We start from the raw sequence: 19,525 nt of genomic DNA, 5'->3' as shown, positions 1-19,525 counted from the left end.
GTTACAACTCAATTTAAACACTAAACAAATAATTGAGGTAATGTCTGAATATTAGGACTTGAGTTGCTCATAATATGTCATAATTATGCCATTATTGCATAATTGTACATATCATGAGAGGATGGAACAATTAACTTTGTATAGCATACTAATGAGACAATGCTTCACATAATGAGGAATAATTACTAAAGAATGAAAATGCTGTGTTTTTTTTTATAAGAATCCAAACTGTTTCTAATAACTATCATTTTTTAAGAAAGGTTCTCACAATTATTATGATAGTGCCTCATAAATATCATATATCTCATACATACAAAAACTCAAGATGATGAGACACATCCGCTCATATTTAACAAATTTCATATCTCATTATAATGAGAAAGTTTCTCCTAATTCTGTCATTCTCATACATATTTAATCTCATAATTTGTAGAATTAAAACAGAAATACAGAATTTAAAAAGTAAATATTTAGCAAATGTCTCATCAACCAATTAAATATATCTCAAACTGATATTTTTTTACATTGTGCGATACTAAAATCCCTTCCCCCTAGTGGCAGAAATGAGTTATATTATGAAATATATTTTATTAAAGAATTATGTACAATAATAAAAAAAGAACAATCTGTGAAATATAATAATTCAAAGCAAAAACCAACTGAATCTATGGAGTAAATTAGGTCACAACGTTCATCAGGAGCTACAGGTTTGTCCATTAAGTGAACAGCATCATCCGGTATTTCCAGACTCCACTAAGACCAACATGCTGGCTCTAATGGTGGAACTGGCACAGTGCTGGTCCGCGGGGATCCTGAGCAGAGGCTGCTGGTCACATGAGTCATTATCAACAGAAAACACAGTACAAACACTGTGCTTTCTTTTTGTTCATCCTGGGGATTAAATCCACTTAGAGCACTCAATATCTCAAAGGAAAACGAGCAGGAACGTGAAAGAAGTTTAGACTGTGAAGTTTAGTTGGTGGAAAAACGGTTGGAGCTTCACGCTGACGACGAGTGCTGGAACCGGAAGACTTTCAGGAGTGTTTTTTTGCTGCGGCGTGCTCGGAAGTAACTGGCCAAGAAGGTAAACACAGCCGATAGTTCAATGCTGAAAGAAAAGAAAGCAGGATCCACCGAGTTGCTTTGGCATAAGCTCAGTTCATCAGCTGTGACTGATTCATTCGCTCAGAGGAAGGCAGCGTGATTTGGACGTGATCCGGCAGCCTCACTGCACGTCAGGTAAACGGGAGGATCCCGGGCCGCCGTCTTCAGCTTCATACCGCGTTTCCGTTCAGCGCGGCGTACTTCAGGTTGTTGCCGGACGGGCGGACGTTCGGAGGCGGCGCGCCGACTTCGAACACTTCGTGGATGGCTTTGCGGAAACAGTGGAAGTTGTACTCTATCAAACCTGCAAAGAGAACAAATTAGTGATTTAACCCTAAGAATGCAACCAAAACGCTACACAAACTGTGAGAAAGACCTGATCTGCTCCACACTTAAAATGGTGAAACACTATTACGACGATGGTTAAACAGGTGATTTTTTTGTTTTTGTTGTTGCATATACTGTTAAATAGGTGCTCAATACGACTCTGGATGGGTTAAAAAGTCATTTTTCATCAACTCAACTTGAAAACTCCATACCAGTCTCATTCTGACTCCATTAACAGAGATTAGAGAGCATGTGATTTATTTATTCTTGTCAAGATATAAAGAGAATTTCACCAAATATGAAACATTTTTAAGATTACTTTTTGGGCCTTTTGTTTGAAAGAGATATGCAGATAGACAGGAACATCCGCTAGCTCAGAATCAAACCCTAATCTTTAACTTTAGACACTTTTAAGTTGGCAGCTTCATCCAAACCTGTATATCCTGTATAATCAAACCTCTGTCTACGTATGCCAACTTAAGTGTTTAGACAGACAGACAGACTTAATTAATGTATCTTAGGACGGCATTAGTAGACAGTGGTTTATAAAATCTAAGACTCCTCACCTTTCCTCTCGAAGCTCTCCTCTCTGAGGATGCAGACGAGAGCGAGGAACTTCGTGACCTCTTTCAAATAAAGCACCGTCGTGTTGTTGAGCTTGATGATAGCCAAAGACTCCTTGTCGTAGGCACAGCCGCTGCCGTCCTCCGTCAGCCTGCCAGGAAGGAGCAGACGGAGTTGTTTAAAAGAAACGGCGGGATAACAGCCGGCACTTTAAAAAACATATCATTCTTCTCACCCGTAAATGCAGGAGACGTCGATGACGACGTCTATCATATCACAGCAGAGCTCGTAGGACTGCATGTCCACCGGAGAGCTGTCCGTGGCGATGTAAATCTTGCTAACGACATCAAACAGGAAGGCTTTCTCGATCCCCGAATGCTGTAAAACATGAACGACGCGATTAAGGGACGAAGGAAGAGACTTTTCATTTCTGGAATTAAACGCAACAAAAATGAACGTACAGATATGAAAATGTTCAAAAGGTTCTCCAACGTCGGCAACTGAGGAATGAGCTTCTGGACGACTTTACTGAAGGCCTCGAATATGGAGTGGTCGTAGATACTGGTCAGGTAGAAGCTGAGGAGGGGAAGTAGGAGAGTTAAGACTCCATAAGACCCGATGACGTTTTCCATCCTTTAAAACTACAATCATAAAAGCTACCAATGTTTCCGAGTGATGTGCAGTTAAAGTGTCTAACCTGAGGTGAAGCTTCTCCAGGCTGGCATCTGCCAGATCATCGTTGGCCCTCTGATGAATGTCTCTTTGCGTTTCTATCTTGTGATCGTCTGACAGACCGTCTACTTTATGGATGAACACCTCAAAGTTGATGTCTGGATTCACTTTGTAGGCTCTGGACACGGTGAGATGTAACCGCCCGAGAGCCTCCACGTAGTCATCCTAAAACGACAGAGAAAAAAGCTCACACAGGAAGCCTTTGACACCTACAATGTTCCCTCTTCAGTTTACACGTCGTCCTACCTGAGCGTCAATGACGAAGATCAAAGCGCCGGTCCCGTTGAAGATCATCTCGCTGTCAAACGACGGGTCGAAGAAGTCCACCTGGCCGGGGAAGTCCCAGATCTGGAAGTTGACGAAGGAGGTGCTGGAGATGTCGTCCTTGTAGATTTTGTTGGTGCTCTCGAGGAACAGCGTCTCATTGGGCGACATCTTGTGGAACACGACCTGGTCAGAGGAGCAGGAGGATTACCGTCTCGGTCCAATGCCGTCCCTCGATTCACAGACTTTATTTTACTTACGTCAACATTTTATGAACAATTATTACAAGGGACTTTTTGAAAGGACAGAGATGTGTAAAGCTAGTGTCGATCTGGCTGTGGTTAGTCAACAATGGCCGACGTATTTCAACATAATGTTGAACCATCATGTTACGGCATTAGAATAAACAGATGTCATGATGAAGAAACACCGCTTGGTCATAATTACAGAGAGTTTGCCAGTTTATCAAATACAGCAAAATGAAAACAAACATGGCTGCAAAAAATCCTGACTTTGTGAAGGATATGATGTTCTGTTTCACAGGTGTTTATTGTCATTGTCTAAATCACATTTATATGAATTAAATATGAGGACAATGACATTTAATTACCTGCATGTTATGATGTTGCTCATATAACAGACACATTGCACACATTCCATATGTTTCTCAACAGAACCATGTCCTGACCATGAAATAACATCAACATGACACATATAAGGGATTATTTGCAGGGCTGGTGTCTTTAGACAGGCCTAGTAAACAGCTGCTGTAACTTTAAGGGTGTGTTTAGGTCATCCATACCTTCTGAATAGAGGACTTGCCGCTCCGCCTCAGCCCCATCAGCAGTATCCTCGGCTTGTCCGCGGATGTGGAGCTCTCCATGTCTGGCTCCTCCGGCCCGTAGCCAAAACTTTTAGGAAACGAGCCCACGACATCGTAACTCCCCGTTAACGCAGGGTCCTCATACTGGATAGACATACTGCACGTCACCAGCAGGCCTGTCGTCTCTCCCACTCCTTGAAAGCCGCTCGGGTGTTGTTGTTGTTGTTTTTTTACTTTCTTTATCTAAGTAGCTAAATAATCCCGAGAGGAATGTAGTTGATTTTCACGACGAGCTAGCATGGCAAGCTAATTAGCTTCCCCGGCTGTAATGTGATGACGCTACGTCAGACCGCGAGGAATCCGCACGGACTTTAAAGATAAAAGTCGCCGAGAGGTTTAATAACCATAAAACCGGAAGACATTTGATTAACTCGTACTAGAAAACAGACAGGACAACTCAAGAAGAAGAAAAAAAAAGGCTAGTCACAAGTTAGACGCGTCCGCCCCTTGAATCTGATTGGCTGTTCGCTCTAAACATAGTCACGTGTGCAGGCTAACGACACAGAAGCAGGAAGAGGACGAAAACAGTGAGTAGTGTTTTTGGACGTTTACCGGTTATGCTGAGTATGATCTGTTTCCTTTTTTTATTTGGATGTCAGGGTGATTTTAACATTCCTGAAATAATTAATCTACCAGTGCATGTTTCAAAACGTATTTAGTTATTGATTAATTCCACGTAAACTTCCTTGATTAGTTAGCTTGTTGAAGCTAACTGACTGCGTTGATTGTATCTGTAGCTTCTGTATTTCTGCGTTAATTCACTGTTTATCTTTGTTGTTCTGCTGATATATCTGAGACATGGCTGTGAGAATTAGCTGAAAGCATTACATGCACGAGGAAATGCTTTAATTTTAGTTTCTGTTTCTCACTGCAGCAGCATTCTGTCTACCATTGTTATTTTATCCGTTTAACTTTATTGATGTGCATAAACAGGACAAACAGAGAACAACACAAGTAACAAGTCTGACAAAGACTGCGTTAATGCGTTATAAAAACAAGTATAACGCTTTAAACAGATACAAATAATGTGTACTAGGTCGCAGTGAATTCTCAAGGCTGAGATGAGAGACTGAAATGATCTTTTATTGATAGGATCAAATACACTTTTATGGATCCTCAGAGTTGAAGACGGCAATACAGATTAATAAACAAAAAAAAAAGAGATATATAATAATAGAAAATAAATAAATGTATTGACATTGGATTATATTCATAACAACATGATGCAACATTCAGGAACAACATAATATAATCTGGCAAATTATGATAACATATGGAATATGAGCTATAGTATAAGGTGAAATATAGAGATATATATACTAGAAGTAAGATGACAATCTGTATAAATGTTTAAATTGAACAAGGAAGAAATTGTTTATAATGTGATGTTGAATTTAATAACTTGCAGAGTCTTGATGAAATAGTGAAGTGAAGAAGGGGAAGCGCACACGTTGACATCTCGTGTCTTTGTTTCAGGGTCCAGGATGACGGCAGCACTCCTGTGTTTCCTCCTGGCTGCTCCAGTGCTGCTGGTTGCCGGCAGCCCAGTTCATAACGCCGACAATGGGACCGTACCACTGGTGCTGTGGCATGGGATGGGTGAGTGACTGTGCCAAAGAAAGAAGAACTACATATTTAACCCTTTAGCATCCAGTCTCCCTCTTTTATTCTCTGTACGAATCATATTTAATATGTTTGACAGTACATTTGACAGTATATATTTAGTATTTGTTCGTTCCAGCTCTTTATTGAACCAATTCTATAAATTTAACAGTTGCTTAGTGAGAATACAAACCAGATCTGTAATGTGAGAGAGGCGTGGTGTGCAGTTTCAGGCGTCTCCTTTTGGTTTGCGAACTGGTTTGGGGAAATCCGGATAGGTGAAGTGAAAAAACAAAAAAACGCTTTCTCTTCCCCTTCAACAACAATGGCTCAGGTGCTTCTGAGGTTAAGTTACGTAAGCTGTAATGACTCCACTGAAGCTCCTTCCTGTTTTAACAGCAGAAGCTTGAGCTGTGCACCAACCAGCATCAGACTTTAATTCAAGCCTCACATTTCTCAAGAAGAGCTCGTGTTTGTGCACATCCTCCTGTGATAACGAATAAACAACAGCAATGAAAAGTCTGTGTACAACATGGCTCATTTTGTATGTTGGGTGTATTTTTTGACACTCCGATAGAGCGACACATGAATATTTGAAGTGATAATAAAGTAAATGTTTATGTATCCGCCAGGCGACAGCTGCTGCAACCCGCTCAGCATGGGGTCGATAAAGAAGATGGTTGAGCAGGACGTCCCTGGCATTTACGTGCGCTCGCTGATGATCGGAAAGAACGTCGTTCAGGTGCTTTTACACGAGAGAGCCGAATATGTTTTCTAGCCAGTGGAAATAAGACACAACCTCTATTTTATGTTGTGTGAATAAACACAGCTTCAACACCAACAATACACAGCAGCCACCTCTGAATTAGATCCATTATATATGAGGTACAGAGCACATTTTTATATATTCTGATGCAAAAAAAACACAACACGTTGACCCAAGAATGTATGATTGATACATCAAATGACGTGGAAGGATTCCTATTCTGTGATATTTTGCAGCCCCGGTGGCAAAAGTTACATCAGCAGAGTAGCTATTTTACAACTCCACTATGTCATTTTTCAGTGTTATTATTCATAGCCAACCAGCGTGACTCTGCTTTGATCCGTCGCCACACCGTGACTTTTTCTCCTCGCGGACGGGCCTCGTTTTCTTCTTTTTAATCTGCCCGTCACGCTTTGAGCTTTTCATGTTTCTCCTCTTGCAGGACACAGAAAATGGGTTTTTCATGGATGTGAATGAGCAAGTGTCCATGGTGTGCAGTCAGCTGGCTCAGGACCCGGAGTTGAAGGGAGGGTACAATGCCATGGGCTTCTCCCAGGGGGCACAATTTCTGTACGTAACTACTGTTTCTATGTGGTAGACATTTCTACAAATCCTGTGCTCGTGTGGTTTCCCTTCTTGCTTGATTCTCCTGCAGAGTGAATGAAATACTGAAAAAAAAATACCACTATCGGAGAGAATGGTGTGGTTTCAGGGCTTGAGCTCTTCATTCTCAGGTTGCATCCTTCTGTCTGAGCATGTTGTCCGTTCAAAGTGTCTCCAGACAAGAATGAGGAAGCTCGCGTTGATTCTTCCTGGTTCCTCTCTTCACAGAAGAGCTGTGGCTCAGCGCTGTCCCTCTCCACCAATGAAAACCCTGATCTCCATCGGCGGACAGCACCAAGGTGACATCATAGCACATGATCTGACCTTATGAACGCTTTTGTGTTTTTGCAGCCTTGACCGAACGAGTTTCCTCTTTTAGATTCTAAGGTTACATTTAAGTTGAATTTGTACAATTGCACATTGTCATTGATTTGTAGATTACCTTTTTATTTATCACAAACTGTCTGACAAGCTGCTGCCTGTTTCTGAATCCATCAGGAGTGTACGGGCTGCCTCGGTGTCCCGGAGAGAGCTCCCACATCTGTGACATGATACGCAAAGCTCTGAACAATGAGGCTTACAGCGACTTGGTTCAAAAACAGTACGTTTCCTCCCTCCCTCCTTCCCTCAGTGATTGTTTGTGTTTGGTAGTGATGTGTTTAGTAGCTGACTGGATGTTGTGTTATCAGCCTGGTGCAGGCCCAGTACTGGCACGACCCTTTAAAGGACGACCTTTACAAGAAGCACAGCCGCTTCCTGGCCGACATCAACCAGGAGAGGGTCAGTATGTGGCTACTGCACTTCAGGGCAAATGCAAAGATTTAATTCATGCAAAATTCTGTATAAATAGTAATGTGAGACTAGTGTGTAAGCATTTGATGTTGTAGGAAATAGTGTATTCTTGAAATGTTCATGTGACCGTCCACTTTTTGGCTTTTGGAATGTGATGCAAGTTGTGCAAACTCCTTGTAAACGTTGCTGCATTCACATATTTGTATGTTTAGTTGGCCGTAATGACTTTTCTCAATATGTTTTGGAATGTTTTTTTCTGCTTTTAAAGGCTATAAATGAGACGTACAGGAAGAATCTTCAGTTGCTGGACAAGTTCGTCATGGTCAAGTTCCTGCAGGACTCTGTGGTGGATCCCGTCGACACAGAGGTACCGAACACTCGCTCTAAATAACAAACTATGTGAGTGTTTCACTGAATATCAATAACGATGCATCATAACCCCGATCCTGATTTGTGCTGCAGTGGTTCGGGTTCCTGAAAACCGGCCAGGCCAAAGAGACGGAGACTCTGCAGGAGAGCGTTCTCTACAAAGAGGTGAAGTGTTGATTGTCTCACCAGGAATTACAGCTGAGTTTGAGGATTACGAATACATTTTATTGAAGGAGAAATACTCATTATGCAGACTGATTTAGAATAATAGATTTGATGCATTAATGTGTAATATTGCAGGACCGTCTGGGCCTGGCAGCGATGGACAAAGCTGGGAAGCTGTTTTTTCTGGCGTCCGAGGGAGACCACTTGCAGTTCACCAGAGAGTGGTTCACCGTGAATCTGCTGCCTTATTTACACTGAAACACTTCCCGTCTCAAACTTAATATATCAGTATTCTGTTTGAAGAGCAATAGAAGTCAACGATAAAAGCTTAACTTTGGCAGGAATGCAGGAAGCACGCAATTCCTTCCTTTTGCACTGATCAGTCGTATCATGTTTTATTATGTGATTTTAGCAGCTAATTTGTGTCAGTCTATGCATGGCTAACACAGTTATGAGGTCAAATTATGGTCAGAAATGTTTAATTTTTTTATAAAATAATTTCTTCTGCTGTAACAGTTCACTGTTTAATCCAATAAAGACAAACAAAAAGACTTTAATTGCAACATTTTTTTAATGATGTCTCCAGTACTAATGAGCAGAATTCAGATTTTTGGACCAAAACAATAAAAAGAGGTAAAAAGAAAAGAAGAGACAGCATAAAAGAAAATTCAGCAAGGAGCTTCCAGAGCTGGAGATAACCAAAGAGTGCAGACATGCGCGAGTGGAGAGACGTAGATGGTCGGACTATTCAGTAATTATTAATATCTATACAGATGATTACAGCGTTTCCAGATCTACAGACTGAGGTGAAGCTTGATCAGTGATTATGTCCTTCAGTCCTTCGCCTTCACTTTGTATCAACAGCTCTTTGCTCTTTACCGCAAACATCTTCTTACATGCCTCCTTTACATGGAATGTTTTTCTTCTTTAATACTCGGGAATGTGGTATGTGCAGGTTTAAGGGAAAGCACATGGAATGGTCATTTTAACTGCTATTTTTAACTTTTTGATCATCATCTAGATGGAGTTTCATGATGTGCACACAACTTGTTTTTACTCTTATTTGTGCTCTGAGAGTGCTGACTCCTTTTTTGTTGTTTATATTATTATCCACTATGAATGTTAATATAGTCAGCGGAGGTGATATGGATGCCATTATCCTCTCTGTTTGACAAGTGCTTCACCAGTGAGTTGCATATAACTGAACAGAAATCTACCAGCCCCTCCTAACCAGGAAGAGGAGAAACCGTAGCCTGGAGCATCCCGATAGTAGCGCCTGATTGGCTGCAGAGGAATCAAGATCTCTGTTCCCATGTTGGCATGTATTCTACACGTTAAAATTTAGCTTAGCATCATCCAGAGGGACACTTAATATCATACAGGGCATCCCAGCTACCGGCAAAACTCATGAATGCTTTTGAAAAGTGCTCACCGGCTCACAGGGAAAACCGATTTGAATGACAAGCCGCTCCCTGCTGATTGGCTGGAGGACTTTGCTCCAGATAAAAGTGAGCAGTCCTCTCATTGGCTGATGGAAGGGACAGCTTGAGCTGTGATTGGCTGATAAAAAAAGGGAGAAGGGAAGGAGATACAACACACGAGGTCCAAATCTCAAGTGTACAGTGTGAGAGTTAGCTGGTGGGTTGGTCGATCAGTCAGGAAGGCGTTTGCAAAAAAAGGGGTGGGGGGTGGGGGGGGATGGTGTTGAGGAGGGGCGGCCATTTCACACGCTGCCCCCGTCTATCCGGCGATCTCCGTTGCTGTGGTAACGAGCTTCTGGCCGTCCCAGATGGTCTTGAACTGCTCAGGAACGGGACGCTCCGTCTGAGAGAGGAGAGAGAAGTCAAGTTGAGATCTAGGCTTGAATGTGGGATTGACTGAAGTTAAACATTAGTGCCTATGTTGAAGGTAGGTGTCACCTGGTGCAACAAGGTGGCTCATTGTTGTGTTTTTAAATAGTTTTTGGACAAATGGATCTCTATAGCATAGAGGAATAAGATCCTGTACATCAGGCTTTGGATACAAAGCCATAAATTGATCAAATTATTGTCGGCTTTGGTCTTTTCATTTGATTTATTGACAATAAACACATTGTTCCAATTCCCCTCAAGGACTCACAAATTCTCCGTCTTTGTTGGGTACCAGGATGTTCATCTCGGAGCTCTTGGCGCTGACGATCTCGCAGCTCAGCGAGTCGTTGCTCAGGTAGACCTGGCAACCGTCCGTCTTGTTGATGGAGATAGTGGGGACCTTACCCAAGACCTGGATACAAAAAGGTGGCAAAAATACATGTAATAGCCGTAGATTAAGGGCACGTTGGTAAGAAAAGATTTATATCTGGAGTATATGATGGGACACAGATTTATCTGCACGGCTCTGTGGCCAAAATCACAGCAGCTTGCAGTGCAACTACATGAATATAAAGCAGGACATTCATGAAAAATGCATCAATGGTAAAAACAAACTACTGGAGAGTGGTCAGCAGAAATGATTGTGCATTTCATATCGCATAAAGCAAGCAGGCAGGGCTCAAAGCGTGCCACAGAGGATTCCTTGTGTCCGTAAAAGGTAACAAATATTAAAAACCACACACCTGGATTTTGACATCCCTGCAGTTGATGAGCTCTACGATGCCCACAACATCATCGAACACCAGGCCCGTTTTCTTACAGTTGTCTGAGAGAGAAACACATATTTAGAGGAAGACGTAAATAAACATGACCTGTTCTACCCGTCATCAAGCTGGCCTGTATTTACCTTTGTGCATTTCATTTTGGGACTATTGTTATTGTCACTTTCAAGCAAGTTCTGAAGATACAAGTTACGTCTTTTCTTAGGATTCCTTAGCTGCTTTATTGGCTGGATCGAAGAGGGCCAGCCCTACAAGTCACTCTGCGGCTGACTAAGTAAATAAGTAAGTGATGAAAGTTGCACCACTGGAGAAGGCAACACGTCTAGAACACACATATTGCAGACATTAACCTGGAAATATCACAGTGTGACGTACGTTACCTATAGTGATGGAGTTGATCTTGTTCTTGACCTGCAAGGTGCTGTTGTTACACTTGTAAGCATAAACCACTTGTTTCAGCTGAGTTTCCTCAATCACCAGGTTCTGCGCTCCCTCTTGGTTCTCCTGCAGACGGCAACAGGAGAAGAAGAAAAATGAGAGAACGAGATGGAGTTTCTGGAAAAAGGCTAGCTATTAAAATGTTTTCATAAAAACACATTCTGGTAGTCTGACAATTAAAACTGTAATTTCTAACATTTTAGGTACATGTTTTTAATGTTTTTCTTACCACTTTCCACTTCTTCCCGTCCAGCTCGAACACGGGGGGCAGCACACGGGTCTGGGGTGCCGGCGCAGCAGCTTTGCAAGTGGTGGAAGCGAAAGGTTTCGGTCCAGTGCGTACTTGAGTAGTCCTCAGGTTAGGATTCTTGTGGGTCTTCTGGTCGTCGCTCACATGCTTCAGGGCTGGACGGGTCAAGGAAAGAGGGAAACACGTTGTAAGTCCTAGAGTATAGCATGCCTCTGGCTAGGAAAGAGATCAATTAATAACAGAGGATCTACATTCATGAAGAGTAATTAAGTACATTTTCAAAGTACTGCACTACTTGTACTATTTATACCTTTACATCACTAAACGTAAGATGCAAATATATTTCTTAATCTGCACTACAACATGTATACGGTATTACTAATTACCATAAAGAACAATAAACGTAGGAAACATGATGGGAATTATTAAAGCATAAAGAATAAAAAGCACTTACCCCTGGTGATGTCTGACCCCTGGTTGATGGCGGCGAACAAAGCGTTACGGTCTTCTCCAGAATCTTCACCGCCAGATTTGCTCACTTCTACGGCGGGAGGAGGTGGTGGTCCGGGGGGAGGTGGGGGAGGACATCCACCAGCAGGAGCCTTGGGGGGAGCTGCAGAGGCCGAAGCCACGGGACCCTGAGGTGGACAGAACGCCAGAAGTGCTGATATTAGGCCATCTAACGGCACATTTGTTGAACATTAATGCTATAAAATTACAAGCAGCATGAATTCTAAACAGATGTCTGTTAAATAAAGTATAAGTTTCCTCCTCCTACTGTTTACTATCTAAGAGTGTTTTTATGTCATATTGTTAAATAGACAAGTAGATCCTGGATATTTGCTGTAAAACCTAAAATATTCTGGAATGATAATACATCATATTATTCTCATTGAATAATATGCTAGTTACTTATTATTTGTGATTGGTCTGAACATTTGCATCACTTTTTGTCCATGTGATACTTCTCAGATGATTTCTCCGATTAAGCTCCTCTACTAGTTTTATTTATTTGTCTAATTTTGCTCCGTCATTGGAAAGCGGAGTGAAAAGGGGCGGGACTTATCACTTATCTTTTTGCTAAGAACATAAGTGCTCAAATGATTAATCACATAAGAGCTGCTCTCAAGAAGGTGACTCTTACACTTGACTGTAAGTGGATTGACAAATATGGTTTTATTTATCGAACGTTTTTTAATGTTGGCTCTTGAGGATTATTGAGACTCACGCTCTTGCTCCAGGCCAGCCCGGTGGTGTGGTGCTGTTTGATGTAGTTTTGCAGCTCAGTCCAGATGGAGATGTAGGCCTTCACCCAGTCCACGTGTGTCTTGTCCCTGTGACGAAGGGAAACAGACGATGCATGAGAACCTCCACACACACAAGCAAAACTAGAGATGTACTGCTTATAATAGAGCATTTTCTAACCCACATTAACCGCCAAGTTGAGATCTCACTCTGTATAAACTAAAGACTTGCATTTGTATTCAGCGTTCAACTTTGCCAGGAGCTCTCTGATTAAATAAAGGCTGTGTTTTTGTGAAACTTCTCATCTTAAACAGCCAAAGTAATGTTAGCATTATAGAAAGATAATAATAAATCAGCTGAACTCTGCTCATTGAAACAAAAGCTGTGATTTCAGGTCTAATGCAGGAAGTCTAGCAGTAGCATGACAGTGTGTCGCGTGGCAGTGCTGACTCAGGAAAAGTGAGGAGGAAGAAAAAAAAAAAAAAGAGCCGGGGGAAGGAAGATGGAAGACAGATGGGTTGAGCGAGCCACTTGGGGGCATAAGTTCATCCTTTTAGTTATCGAGACATTGCAACATTTCAAAAACAAATGATGCAATTAAAAAAAAACCCACAAGAACAAATAAAAAAATAAAATAAAATAAAAAAAAGGAGGCCCACTAGATTGTTGGGTAAAATTTCAATCGAACGTGTACAGCTTTACTGCTGGAATATAATGAATCGTTACTTACTTTTCCTTGAAGTCCTTGAGCACACGGTTGGTGTAGAACGTGGCGGCATCCTGCATCTCTTTAACATACGGGCATGGTTTAGGAGCCTGAGACACAAAGACAGAAAAAAAAAAAAGGTAAACATAAAATGCATTCGTCTAAAATGAGATTACATTAAAATGAAACACTTCTTTGCTTTCTTCAGAGTGAGATGAGTAGCTTTGAATAAATTCAGTTCACAGTTTGCCAAGAGTGTGAGGAGATATCCAATATGTAAGAGCGAACAAAGAATGAATGCATCCATTATGTGTATTTGAGAACTGTTGTATTATTCACAAGAATGAAAAACAAGAAACAAAGAGTTAATCGTTTAAACCGTAACAGTGAAGCTCTGTTGCTGGCAGCCGTGTGTCCGCCAAGAAACTGTCGCTCACCAGACAGTGATGACAGAATCAAAGAGCTGCTTGTTTCCGGCCATTTACACTCATTTATCTGCCACCACCCCCCCCCCCCCCACACACACACACACATACACACAGAGAGTCACTCTCTGTAACACACAAACAACAGTCTCCAAAAAGCTTCCCTTCCTGTTAACCACTCCCATCCTAGCTCTCACCATGGCAACCCATCCGAGGGCGGGCACGCTCTCGCTGACAGCAGAAAGGTGGTTGAACTGTGGCGAGCGGCGGTTCTGCTCGCGGAAGGCCTGCACCTGCTGGATCACAGTGGACACCGGCTGCAGGAGAGTGGTCAAGACTGCCTGGACAGGAAACGGACAACAAAGTTTCAGTTAAAAAAAGAGAAAACTCAACTATGACAATTATTCAGGTTCTTGCATATTCAGCATTGCACATCGGCTAAAGCTGAATTTAAAGTTGTAATATAAATACAGATCTTTGTGGAAAACATGATTAAAGCATGACACCGCCTGACGTTCTACAAGACACTACATGCATTGTTAACTCTTTGCATAAATAAAGCTGGGATATTAACCAGTAAGTCAGCAGATTTTAAATTATGCAGTAACATAAACATAATAAATACAATGGGGCAGGAAACGAGGAGAAACACCGTGACAGACAAAAGAGTGTTGCAGTGTTGAAAGACATCATGAGGAAGTGTGTTTAACTCACATCAGAGGGCTTCTGGGAGGAGGAGGCAGTTACGAGGAGTTGTCTCTGACTGGAGAAAGCCTTCGTCATCATGTCTGCCTAGAAGAGAAGAGAGCAATGTCTTAACAGAAATGAAACTATCATACTGGGGTCTCTGCATGATTTCGCCTTTTTTTTTTGTTTAGTTAGATCTGCCCACTTGTGATCGAATCAAGTTGCATGTTAAGGACTTTCAGATCTAAACTGTCACATACATGTTTCTGGACGTCGCCCCCGATCTTCTTGCTGAGGGACAAGTACTCAGCCAAGGGACCGCTGATGATCCCGTCAAAGGCCGTCACGTACGCCGATACAGCTACAGAGAAGAAAGACAAGGCGATTAAAGTGACCTGCAGTCAACACAGCAGGACCAATATAAAAATTATTTATGTGCAAAAGAAGCAGTGGTCTTGTTAAACTAATTGATGAGGAGTCCGTCTATCCATCCTTCTCTGATTATCTGGGACCGGGCAGCAGCCTTTGGAGGTCAGTCCAGAAGTCCATCTCCCCAGCAAGTCCCAGATATGCCGGCTAATCAAATGGCTATTCTAAAACTGTAGCTGCTCCATCAACACTTAAAATAACTTCATCTAGGAGTAATTAGGTGGAACTAATCCAATGATACTTGATCATTTACCTCCACCAGCAGATTCTCCACCGCTGCTTCCAGCTCCCGACATGGACTCCAGGCGACCCACCGCCACTTCCAGCCGCTGCACCAGACTCGCCAACTCAGCCATAACTGTGAAGGAGAGATCGGAGAAATTGTCACACCATAAAGCCGTTTTTTGTGCAATAGCTGCATTGTTATCTGCAACTCCAGAAGCTTCTTCACTTCAAAACCTCATCCTGTTTTGTGTTTGTTCCACAGTTCATATTGTAATCATAAACACACTGTGGTACTTTCTCTGGAAGTATTCTAATTGGGGATTGAATTACTCGTGGGACACAAAGTGAAGGTAATTACCGCAATTAAAACTGAGCTTCAGTATCTACGTTGGTCAGATAACAAGCGGCTGTGCTCTGCATCCTGGGGAAATGTTTTCCTTTGGTTGATTTAGTCCTAAGAGGCTTGGTGGAAGCATGAGTAACTCACTGCAATCAGATGTCAGGCTGTCCCAGATAAATATTTAGATGTGACAGAACACTGCACTGCTAAGACATCTGAGCTTTTTCTCTGTCGATTTGCATCACAGCGTTACAGTTTACATTCTTTGCTTACTCTGATGCGACAAAGTTATTACAGCAACAATTTCCTTATCGATTGACTTGCTGATTATTGTCTCGATTTATCAATTAAACTTATAGTATCGTCTAATTTTTAGAAAATAGTCTTTTATACATTTGCTACATCCAAGGTGATCTCGTATATCGTCTTGTTTTGTTCCCCCACTGGTCTAAAATCCAATATTCCTTTTACCATCATGAATAACTAAACAGCAAATCCTTAATTTGAGATGCAGGAACCAGGGAATGTGTGCCAATTTTTGCAGAAATAACTAAAAATATTAGTACTATTAGTACTCTAATCAGCACTTTCTACACTGACAGGCTAAAATGCTAAGAAAGACATTTTGGTTGTGTACCGAGAGTCACTGAATTCCACCTTTAAAGTGGTTGAGTAACGAAAAAGAAGAGTGTGTTGGGAAGCAGGTCAGGACTTGCTACGGTATGTAGCTCAGTACAAGTCACTTAGCTCTGCAGCGATCGGACCTCGCCTGTTATTCCAGCTATGCCATTTGCAAATGCTTTTACAATAGAACAATTTAAAACTTTAAAAGCCAGCAGCAACGGTCTAAACTTATAGAGCGGGAAAAAACGATGGCCCTCATTGTGACAAACAAGACGGTAGGACTACCGGTATGTGCCAACGTCCAACTGATTATCCTGATTTACCCCGTTAGGTACATGATTAACCAACTTCAATCCAAGTGTAGCATAATCCTTGTGTTACACACGCCCCTAATGAGAAAAGCTAACATTACATAAGACGTCTGTAACCCGACGCTGCCTTCACCTGTGTGACTGAGAGTGCCTCACGTATTTAACCTGGCGGACGGTGAATAGACGCACGCCGACCACTCTCACTAATGAGATACATCAAGTGTCACTTTCACGACACAGCGAGCGACTGAACTAAATCTTTAGATATCTAATGACCATGACATTTTTGGCTTTGATGGATGAATGCACATTTGAATGCCATTTTAATATAGGAGGGAAAGGAGTTTGTAACATATGTATGAATTAATTGGATAATAATAGAGGAAAGTAGGGCTTCATTCAAGTTTGTGCTCCATTTTATATTTATGGCAGGTTGCAAACGAGCATCAAGTTATCATATGACTCAAATGTTCTAATGATGCCAGCCAATATTAATCATGTTGTTGTTGCAAGCAGTATAATGGAGCCTTAAAACATCACTGGGTGAGGCAGGTTATAGATTATGCCGTCCTAAGGCTGCTAAGTGAAGTCATATCAACACATTGTACCTACTGCATGAGAGGTGCTCCGTCACATTTAAAACTGAAGGACAAAATCACTCATGATGTCCAACAAATTACTTCTTTTACAGCAGAAGTCCCATTTCAAAAGGTCTCAACTTCCCCTTTTTCTGCCTCATTCACTCAGACATAGTTGTACATTAATTTCTCCACGACGCATGGAGATAAAATTAGATCATAGGGAGGACACACGACATTACTACCCTTGACCTAAATGCCTTCATGTTCAGGGCGACCACTGCTTTTACGGTATACCTGCAGGTACCAGGGTTATATTTCCTGGTGTCAGCTGAGAGCTGACTCACAAACATACAGGAAGGGAGTTGCCCCTAAAAGGTGTAGGCTATGTGCAAGTAAAAACAGGCATTGAGATGTTTGAGATGCTTTAAAAGTATTGCAGATGTGATGTTGAACTGTTTATAATGATACTAACAAACCTTATCCGGTTTGGCTCCATCAGTTTCTATACTGGAACACATTTTTTTTTAAAGTGCACTAGAGTAACATGACTGCATATGTTCAAGCAAAGTGCTGACCACCGAGGAAACTCCACTGTCAAGAAAGTAGAAACAACTTTCCAGAGACAGAGACGCGAAGGCAGATTAAGCAATGACTCAGGCGAGGGAACCATGCCTTTCATAACATTTCCCTTAGATTCAAGCACCATAAAAAGGCACAACTGTGTCTTAACAGCAACTTCAGAGGAGGACGAACGTGACAAAATGGGCCTATATAGTTAAAAAAAAAGTAAACATCTGGTGAGAAAACTCATCTTGTTAATAATCTGTTACCAGTTACTCCAGTTTTAAGTCACGTTTGCTATAAATTACAGTTCCCAGAGCTGCAGGAAATTAGTAAGCCTTATTTTAAATAAAAGGGGCAGAAAAAAGAGTGAATGTATCCTCTCAGGACATCAAGAGCCCGAAGATGCATTTTCATTCACTTATTCAACATTATAGCTCTTGTTGATCTTCCTCCAACATGTCAAACCCTGCAGATATGGCAGAATGTCCCATATAAAGCACCAGCAGCATGCAGGGGCAGGAAGTAGGTTAGGCCTGTGTGAGGGTTTCTCTGCCTAGGCCAGACGTTCAGACATAAAAGAAGGGAGTGTGTAGCCTTTTCTGTGAGAGGTGCAGGCTAAAAAAAAAACCCAATTCACATACATCGTCTATCCTTTGTCGCAGAGAAGTAGGCCAAAGCAAAGACGGTGAGCGCTAACCTCCCTAAACGGCCCTCTTTCGGTGGGCTCAGGGCCATAAAAATCAAGTTCAAAGCCGCTGATGTTAATGCGATCACAGGGGTTTTCAATCAGATGGTTAGCTCGGCTAAAGTTAGCGAGCTAGCAAGAGCCCAGTGGGTGTTGTGCGGAATACCGTGTCCCCAGCAAGTGTAGCCCCCCCCCCCCTTATCCGACAAACCCGTTACCTAGCTACAGATAAAGCCTAGATTAAAACATGAGGGTTTTTTTTTACAGCTGTTATTCAACATACGTCCCCCCTTAATAACGACACATTGTTCTAGAAGGTTTCTTCAACGATGAGGAAGCAGTCTGCGGGGCTTACAAAATGTGTCACAACACCAGGGGCGACAACGAGAAAGCTAGCTAACGTTTCCACCTCGATAAAACGTTAATGTAAGACAAAAACAGTAAGTTATTTACATAGATAGATAGACGTATGTCTGTTATTTCTATTTAAACACTCCGTCCCTCTGCCGCGGAGTGCCTACTGTGTTGTTTCGGCATTTCCTGGATTTTTTTCTCTTTTTTTTGCTCACACACCCCTCCCTGTGTTAGCTAATGTTGCCTCGTCTGCATAAAAAACACACGTTTCCACGTTTCAGCGAGCCAACGTCTCTCTTAGCAGCGATATAAGTTGACTGGAGGTTGAAAACACGTAGATAAATGTGTGCGCAAGTCAACGTTAAACCGTCAGATTTACCGGCTAGCGTAGCAGCCTCGGCTAACCGGGTGTGTTAGCATCACACCGATTTCAATAAGTGTTTTCTGAGTGATTCGATGCAGCGCCAAGAAGGAAGCGGCGCCGCGCCGTTGTCTAGCCTCGCTTTGAACCGTTAAATGCGCAACAAAAAACCCTCACACTGCGCGTCGCTTACCTGCTAAACGGGTCAAGCAGTGATTCGGTCCTTTATTTCGCCGCGGAGGTGTTGCAGAGCTTGCAGAGCTAGACGACAGGGCTTCGTCGCTTTTCTTCCTGTATGTCGGTGAATTTTACCCAGCTGTCACCGCGCCGCGTTTCCGCCCTTTGCTCGCGCAAATAATTCCTTTCCCATATAAGGAGTGTGAGAGGCAGACAGCAGCTGTATATGGGGAGAAGAAGAAAGAAGAAACTACTACTTTCCTTCCTCCTTGTATAAATGCTAAGCAGCAGACATTTGTCATTTTAGTGTTCATTTTCCT

The 19,525-nt window shown here is 42.1% G+C and overlaps 4 protein-coding genes across 7 annotated transcripts in view; 2 read left to right on the top strand and 2 right to left on the bottom strand.

Annotated features, from left to right (window-relative positions):
- meaf6 (MYST/Esa1-associated factor 6) overlaps positions 1 to 19,525 on the top strand; it is an 88,409-nt gene that overhangs the window by 25,790 nt on the left and 43,094 nt on the right. The gene's annotated exons all lie outside the window — the stretch shown is intronic.
- Positions 569 to 4,016, bottom strand: LOC311028245 (ras-related GTP-binding protein C-like). Its single transcript, XM_084032666.1, has 7 exons — positions 3,794 to 4,016; positions 2,974 to 3,177; positions 2,693 to 2,892; positions 2,457 to 2,571; positions 2,231 to 2,373; positions 1,998 to 2,146; positions 569 to 1,408 (listed from the first exon to the last, which is right to left on the bottom strand). The coding sequence occupies exons 1-7, from the start codon at positions 3,968 to 3,970 to the stop codon at positions 1,275 to 1,277; spliced, it is 1,122 nt and encodes a 373-aa protein (XP_083888792.1). The 5' UTR covers positions 3,971 to 4,016; the 3' UTR covers positions 569 to 1,274.
- Positions 4,374 to 8,723, top strand: ppt1 (palmitoyl-protein thioesterase 1 (ceroid-lipofuscinosis, neuronal 1, infantile)). 3 transcript variants are annotated; one of them, XM_084032669.1, is made up of 10 exons: positions 4,374 to 4,401; positions 5,351 to 5,473; positions 6,109 to 6,218; positions 6,685 to 6,812; positions 7,074 to 7,144; positions 7,344 to 7,446; positions 7,535 to 7,625; positions 7,906 to 8,004; positions 8,100 to 8,171; positions 8,307 to 8,723. In XM_084032669.1, the coding sequence occupies exons 2-10, from the start codon at positions 5,359 to 5,361 to the stop codon at positions 8,427 to 8,429; spliced, it is 912 nt and encodes a 303-aa protein (XP_083888795.1). In that variant the 5' UTR covers positions 4,374 to 4,401; positions 5,351 to 5,358; the 3' UTR covers positions 8,430 to 8,723. The 3 variants fall into 3 exon arrangements, with proteins under 3 accessions (XP_083888795.1, XP_083888794.1, XP_083888793.1); XM_084032668.1 differs by lacking the exon at positions 4,374 to 4,401 and adding an exon at positions 4,411 to 4,438; XM_084032667.1 differs by lacking the exon at positions 4,374 to 4,401 and adding an exon at positions 4,415 to 4,447.
- cap1 (CAP, adenylate cyclase-associated protein 1 (yeast)) lies at positions 9,269 to 19,360 on the bottom strand. The gene is made up of 13 exons (XM_084032658.1): positions 19,222 to 19,360; positions 15,237 to 15,341; positions 14,815 to 14,915; positions 14,582 to 14,659; positions 14,065 to 14,208; positions 13,467 to 13,552; positions 12,720 to 12,825; positions 11,946 to 12,129; positions 11,471 to 11,646; positions 11,184 to 11,307; positions 10,765 to 10,847; positions 10,290 to 10,433; positions 9,269 to 9,995 (listed from the first exon to the last, which is right to left on the bottom strand). The coding sequence occupies exons 2-13, from the start codon at positions 15,337 to 15,339 to the stop codon at positions 9,912 to 9,914; spliced, it is 1,413 nt and encodes a 470-aa protein (XP_083888784.1). The 5' UTR covers positions 15,340 to 15,341; positions 19,222 to 19,360; the 3' UTR covers positions 9,269 to 9,911.

Source organism: Eutrigla gurnardus (genome assembly GCF_963514095.1).
Source record: "Eutrigla gurnardus genome assembly, chromosome: 17".
Classification (NCBI taxonomy): Eukaryota; Metazoa; Chordata; class Actinopteri; order Perciformes; family Triglidae; genus Eutrigla; species Eutrigla gurnardus.
This window is presented reverse-complemented; position numbering and strand designations above follow the sequence as displayed.